This window comes from Palaemon carinicauda, chromosome 18 (genome assembly GCF_036898095.1).
Source record: "Palaemon carinicauda isolate YSFRI2023 chromosome 18, ASM3689809v2, whole genome shotgun sequence".
NCBI lineage: Eukaryota > Metazoa > Arthropoda > Malacostraca > Decapoda > Palaemonidae > Palaemon > Palaemon carinicauda.
This window is the reverse complement of record NC_090742.1, coordinates 120747968-120755467: the sequence shown is the minus strand read 5'-3', so window position 1 is coordinate 120755467 and position 7500 is coordinate 120747968. Positions and strand designations below refer to the sequence as shown.

Here is a 7500-nt window from a genome sequence, read left to right as displayed (position 1 = left end):
ACTACTCTTCTACCCGAGGCTGAGGTGGATATTGCTTGTCCTTATTTTACAGGTAAGGCAAAAGTTGCCGTCTTAGATAAACCATTACCTTGTTACCCTATTCAGATGATTATTGGTAATGATCTTGCAGGATCCTCTGTACTTAAACCTAAATTGATTGTAACAACACCTGAGGTAGTAATCAAAGATGAGCTCTCCAAAAAGCCAGGTAAAATCTCCCAAGTAATCACTAGATCATCTAGTAAAATGTCTAGCACTAATTTTCCTCCCAAGGTAAAGAATGACAGAATAACAGAGGCTCTGGATTTAGTTGATATAAAGAAGGACCAGTTTGCTGTACTCCAACAGAAGGATTCAAGTTTGAAAGCACTCTGGGATAAAGTCGTGGATCCTACTGACAACCCTAAAACTCCATACTTTTATGTGGAGAAAAATATTTTGTTTCGCCATTACAAGTCTCCCAAAGCTCCAACATCTAACTCATGGCATGACTGTTTTCAGGTTGTTTTTCCAGAGCCCTTAAGGAAACCCTTACTTGACCTCGCTCATTCAACAGAATCCCATCTTGGAGTGAATAAAACCTACAAGAGGTTGTTTGAGGATTTTTATTGGCCAGAAATGAGAAAGGACATCAAGGAGTTCATTGCTTCTTGTCACCACTGTCAGATCACTGGTAAGCCTAATGAGAAAATACCTCCAGCACCACTTCAAAGCATTCCAGTACCTAAGTCACCATTTGATAAGGTAATTATTGATTGTATTGGGCCCTTGCCAAAGACTCGCAAGGGTAATGAATACATTTTGACTGTCCTCTGCCCTACCACAAGGTATCCCTTAGCCTTTCCCATTAAAAATATCTGTGCTAAAACCATAGTTGGACAATTGTTGAAAACCTTTACCTTGTTAGGTTTCCCGAGAGAACTACAGTGTGATCAAGGTACCAATTTTACTAGTAATCTTTTCAAGCAAGCTATGTATAAATTTAATATCCATAATGTTTACTCTTCTGCTTATCACCCGCAGACTAATGGTGCCTTGGAGAGAATGCACCAGACTTTAAAAAGTTTGTTACGGAAGTATATCAGTGAAACATCACAGCACTGGGATGAGGACCTCGATCTTCTCATGTATGTACTTAGATGTACACCTCATGATTCCACAGGGGTATCCCCATTTGAACTAATGTTCGGTCGAAAACCAAGAACTATATTAAGTTCGGTAAAGGAGAATATTTTGCAGAGGAAGCCAGAAGAAACTACAAATATTTATCAGTATTTAAAAGAATTAAAAAAGAAATTTACTTACATTTATGATATTGCTACTACTAATTTAGTTTCTTCCCAGCAGAAGATGCAAAACATATACAATAAGAAGGCAAAAATGAGAGAGTTCAAAACTGACGACCAAGTTTTAGTGTATCATCCTATTCCTGGCGCTCCCTTACGAGAAAAATATGCTGGACCTTACAAGATCGTTCATAGGACCTCCAAAGTAAACTACATAATCAGCACTCCAGACCGAAAACGACAAACTCAATTAGTTCATGTAAACCTCCTTAAACCCTATATCACTCCAGTCAAAAAGGTGAGTCCTAATATTGCTTTAGTGATAACCAAAGCTAATACAGAGGTAACAAAGGTACCTAACCTAACAATAGATGAGGAAACTAATGATGGTGATGAAACTAATCTAATTTTATCGTTCAAGGATTTTGCTAATAGTGAAATTTTAAAATCTTTAAGTTCATATCTTTCTCACCTATATGTACCTCAAAAACAGGCATTGAAAAGTCTCTTATTAAAGTTTCCAGACATTAGTACTGATATTCCTAAGTGTAGCTCTACTGTCCACCATGACATATTGCTTGAACCAAATACCACTCCAATCCGTCAACCTTTCTATAGAGCCACAGGTGTTAAACTAGAAACATTGAAGAGGGAAGTTCAGTATTTGTTAGACAATAATTTAGCAGAGCCCAGTACATCGCCTTGGGCTTCACCATGTATATTGGTCCCCAAACCTAATGGGCAATTCAGACTCTGCACGGATTACAGGAAATTAAATAAAGTGACTATTAAAGATTCCTATCCACTTCCTATGGTTAATGACATTCTAGATAATATTAGAAATACCAAATTCTTAACTCAAATAGATTTACTAAAAGGATATTATCAGGTACCACTGACTGATAAAGCTAAGAAAATCTCTTCATTTGTAACACCTTTTGGTCTCTTTTCTTACTTAGTAATGCCCTTTGGACTCTGTAATGCCCCTGCAACGTTCCAGCGCATGATGGCAGAGATAACTAGAGGTCTTAAAGATGTGTTTGCATATCTCGACGACATTGTGATTGCCAGCAAGACCTGGGAAGAACATCTTAGCACCTTGGAAGAACTATTTCAACGCCTGCAAAAAGTCGGGCTGACAATCAACCTTGCTAAAAGTTCTTTCGGTCAAGCTAAAGTAGTTTATCTAGGTCATTGCATTGGTAGTGGGGAAATTATACCTAAAGGGGCTAATATAGACAATATCAAGAACATTCCTATTCCCGCCACCAGACAGCAACTAAAGTCTTTTTTAGGAATGGTTTCTTACTATGCTAAATTCATTAAGAACTTTGCTGTTATTACTGCTCCTCTCTATGCTCTTACTTCCCCTAAGGTAAAGTTTGACTGGACTGAAGAACACTGTCACATTTTTAAACAACTGAAGAGCATATTGGTTTCTAAACCCCTGTTAAGAGCTGCTGATTTTAATAAAGAATTTTTCATGCAGATTGACGCCAGCAATACAGGTTATGGGGCTGTTTTGCTACAGTCTTACTCAGTCGGTACCACAGAAACGCCACCACCACTTCATCATCTCCTTCCCATCGCCTACCACTCTCGCTTCTTCAAAGGAGCTCAAACCAGGTGGGCCACTGTCGAGAAGGAGCTTTATGCCATCATCGCATCGCTACTACACTTCCAACGCTACTTGGAAGGACACCACAGAGTATTAGTATATACCGACCATCGACCACTCATCTTCCTCGAACGCTCTCTCCTCCGAAACAACAAGTTGCTTCGTTGGTCATATATATTGTCGGCCTTCAATCTACAACTTCAGTCAATCGGAGGTACCAACAATCTCATCGCGGACACACTGTCGCGGCTTCCACCACCTTCAACACCACAACCATCTAGTCCCACTATAGTGGGCCCATCTTAGCGGGGGGGACTATGACGAATTGCCACTCTCCCTCTTTGTACATAAATATATTGTATAATTTTATTTTTAACTATGTACCTTTTCTCCATTTGTGTAATATCTCTTTTGCTTCAGCGCAATCTCTTGACCGCGCAATCTATTTCCACTCTATGCTCCTTGCTTTGGTATTTTCACACCTTTCTTTGGATCTTCATTTTTGGTATGAAGTAGGAGTATACTTCCCACTACAAACAGTGACAGTTGTGTTATTTTTATCTTATTTTGCTATTTAGTACCGTAAGCTGTAACTAAAGTGTTAATATTTAATTAATGTCGGTGTTTTGATCACTTGTTTTTGTTATTGTGGATTAATTGGTATTATAATATATATAAATACGTGAGCAGTGTTTCCTTTGTCACCATTTAAGTAATAATGGTTCGTTGGTTAAGTAATAAGATTATTTAAGGTATGTTGAATTCTCCTAAGACCTGAGATATTCCATCACAGAGGTGACAAAATGGGGGCCTGTCCGGGATTTGAGGTTAAAGAATATAAAGACCTTAAAAAGACTGTTTTAGATGCATATGTCATTACTGTGGAAGGCTACAGGCAAACCTTTAGAAACTCTTTCAAGACTCAATCTCAGACTTTTGTAGAATTCTGTAATATAAAGGTAAGACAGTTTAACAAATGGTTGGAGAGAGCTGGTGTTAATGATTTAGACTCTCTTAAAAATCTGATTTTGTTGGAGGAATTTTTGCGTAAAGTTCCCTCTAATATTGCCACTTGTGTACATTTTAAAGGTGAAATTGAAGTGTTAAAAGCAGCTAGCTTAGCTGACGACTATTATCTAATTCACAAGAATAGTAAAGATTCTTCAAAAATTGTCTCATCGCCTAAATCTCATCAGGTTAGTTGTGCTTATTGCAAAAAAGATGGACACTCCATAGAAAATTGTCCCAGTCCAAAATGTCAGAAGTCAGAGGTAAGCACTGATGGTAAGTCCAAGAAATCTAAAGGTGCAGTGACATGTCATGCTTTTGTTCATTCACAGGATCTGGAACCATTTAATGAATTCATGTGTGAGGCTTCACTTAATGATTCGTCTGTCACAGCTCTGAGGGACTCTGCTTCATCCCAGACAATAATTTCGGCTGCCAGTCAAGACAACTTAAAATACACTAAAGAGTACATAGCAGTAAGTGACTTAACCACAACTACTCTTCTACCCGAGGCTGAGGTGGATATTGCTTGTCCTTATTTTACAGGTAAGGCAAAAGTTGCCGTCTTAGATAAACCATTACCTTGTTACCCTATTCAGATGATTATTGGTAATGATCTTGCAGGATCCTCTGTACTTAAACCTAAATTGATTGTAACAACACCTGAGGTAGTAATCAAAGATGAGCTCTCCAAAAAGCCAGGTAAAATCTCCCAAGTAATCACTAGATCATCTAGTAAAATGTCCAGCACTAATTTTCCTCCCAAGGTAAAGAATGACAGAATAACAGAGGCTCTGGATTTAGTTGATATAAAGAAGGACCAGTTTGCTGTACTCCAACAGAAGGATTCAAGTTTGAAAGCACTCTGGGATAAAGTCGTGGATCCTACTGACAACCCTAAAACTCCATACTTTTATGTGGAGAAAAATATTTTGTTTCGCCATTACAAGTCTCCCAAAGCTCCAACATCTAACTCATGGCATGACTGTTTTCAGGTTGTTTTTCCAGAGCCCTTAAGGAAACCCTTACTTGACCTCGCTCATTCAACAGAATCCCATCTTGGAGTGAATAAAACCTACAAGAGGTTGTTTGAGGATTTTTATTGGCCAGAAATGAGAAAGGACATCAAGGAGTTCATTGCTTCTTGTCACCACTGTCAGATCACTGGTAAGCCTAATGAGAAAATACCTCCAGCACCACTTCAAAGCATTCCAGTACCTAAGTCACCATTTGATAAGGTAATTATTGATTGTATTGGGCCCTTGCCAAAGACTCGCAAGGGTAATGAATACATTTTGACTGTCCTCTGCCCTACCACAAGGTATCCCTTAGCCTTTCCCATTAAAAATATCTGTGCTAAAACCATAGTTGGACAATTGTTGAAAACCTTTACCTTGTTAGGTTTCCCGAGAGAACTACAGTGTGATCAAGGTACCAATTTTACTAGTAATCTTTTCAAGCAAGCTATGTATAAATTTAATATCCATAATGTTTACTCTTCTGCTTATCACCCGCAGACTAATGGTGCCTTGGAGAGAATGCACCAGACTTTAAAAAGTTTGTTACGGAAGTATATCAGTGAAACATCACAGCACTGGGATGAGGACCTCGATCTTCTCATGTATGTACTTAGATGTACACCTCATGATTCCACAGGGGTATCCCCATTTGAACTAATGTTCGGTCGAAAACCAAGAACTATATTAAGTTCGGTAAAGGAGAATATTTTGCAGAGGAAGCCAGAAGAAACTACAAATATTTATCAGTATTTAAAAGAATTAAAAAAGAAATTTACTTACATTTATGATATTGCTACTACTAATTTAGTTTCTTCCCAGCAGAAGATGCAAAACATATACAATAAGAAGGCAAAAATGAGAGAGTTCAAAACTGACGACCAAGTTTTAGTGTATCATCCTATTCCTGGCGCTCCCTTACGAGAAAAATATGCTGGACCTTACAAGATCGTTCATAGGACCTCCAAAGTAAACTACATAATCAGCACTCCAGACCGAAAACGACAAACTCAATTAGTTCATGTAAACCTCCTTAAACCCTATATCACTCCAGTCAAAAAGGTGAGTCCTAATATTGCTTTAGTGATAACCAAAGCTAATACAGAGGTAACAAAGGTACCTAACCTAACAATAGATGAGGAAACTAATGATGGTGATGAAACTAATCTAATTTTATCGTTCAAGGATTTTGCTAATAGTGAAATTTTAAAATCTTTAAGTTCATATCTTTCTCACCTATATGTACCTCAAAAACAGGCATTGAAAAGTCTCTTATTAAAGTTTCCAGACATTAGTACTGATATTCCTAAGTGTAGCTCTACTGTCCACCATGACATATTGCTTGAACCAAATACCACTCCAATCCGTCAACCTTTCTATAGAGCCACAGGTGTTAAACTAGAAACATTGAAGAGGGAAGTTCAGTATTTGTTAGACAATAATTTAGCAGAGCCCAGTACATCGCCTTGGGCTTCACCATGTATATTGGTCCCCAAACCTAATGGGCAATTCAGACTCTGCACGGATTACAGGAAATTAAATAAAGTGACTATTAAAGATTCCTATCCACTTCCTAGGGTTAATGACATTCTAGATAATATTGGAAATACCAAATTCTTAACTCAAATAGATTTACTAAAAGGATATTATCAGGTACCACTGACTGATAAAGCTAAGAAAATCTCTTCATTTGTAACACCTTTTGGTCTCTTTTCTTACTTAGTAATGCCCTTTGGACTCTGTAATGCCCCTGCAACGTTCCAGCGCATGATGGCAGAGATAACTAGAGGTCTTAAAGATGTGTTTGCATATCTCGACGACATTGTGATTGCCAGCAAGACCTGGGAAGAACATCTTAGCACCTTGGAAGAACTATTTCAACGCCTGCAAAAAGTCGGGCTGACAATCAACCTTGCTAAAAGTTCTTTCGGTCAAGCTAAAGTAGTTTATCTAGGTCATTGCATTGGTAGTGGGGAAATTATACCTAAAGGGGCTAATATAGACAATATCAAGAACATTCCTATTCCCGCCACCAGACAGCAACTAAAGTCTTTTTTAGGAATGGTTTCTTACTATGCTAAATTCATTAAGAACTTTGCTGTTATTACTGCTCCTCTCTATGCTCTTACTTCCCCTAAGGTAAAGTTTGACTGGACTGAAGAACACTGTCACATTTTTAAACAACTGAAGAGCATATTGGTTTCTAAACCCCTGTTAAGAGCTGCTGATTTTAATAAAGAATTTTTCATGCAGATTGACGCCAGCAATACAGGTTATGGGGCTGTTTTGCTACAGTCTTACTCAGTCGGTACCACAGAAACGCCACCACCACTTCATCATCTCCTTCCCATCGCCTACCACTCTCGCTTCTTCAAAGGAGCTCAAACCAGGTGGGCCACTGTCGAGAAGGAGCTTTATGCCATCGTCGCATCGCTACTACACTTCCAACGCTACTTGGAAGGACACCACAGAGTATTAGTATATACCGACCATCGACCACTCATCTTCCTCGAACGCTCTCTCCTCCGAAACAACAAGTTGCTTCGTTGGTCATATATATTGTCGGCCTTCA

The 7500-nt window shown here is 38.5% G+C and overlaps 2 protein-coding genes across 2 annotated transcripts in view; both read left to right on the top strand.

Annotated features, from left to right (window-relative positions):
• Nucleotides 1-3397, top strand: part of LOC137657958 (uncharacterized) — a 4499-nt gene extending 1102 nt beyond the window's left edge. Inside the window, exons 1-2 of the mRNA XM_068392682.1 lie at nt 1-744; nt 1024-3397. The exon at nt 1-744 is cut by the window's left edge and continues 1102 nt beyond it. Coding sequence (XP_068248783.1) covers nt 1-744; nt 1024-3210 — 2931 coding nt within the window. The 3' untranslated portion in view covers nt 3211-3397. The remainder of the gene's footprint in view (nt 745-1023) is intronic.
• A 415-nt stretch (nt 3398-3812) lies between these two features.
• LOC137657957 (uncharacterized) overlaps nt 3813-7500 on the top strand; it is a 4281-nt gene continuing 593 nt past the window's right edge. The window contains exons 1-2 of the mRNA XM_068392681.1: nt 3813-5150; nt 5430-7500. The exon at nt 5430-7500 is cut by the window's right edge and continues 593 nt beyond it. Of these exons, the coding sequence (XP_068248782.1) occupies nt 4269-5150; nt 5430-7500 (2953 nt within the window). The 5' untranslated portion in view covers nt 3813-4268. The remainder of the gene's footprint in view (nt 5151-5429) is intronic.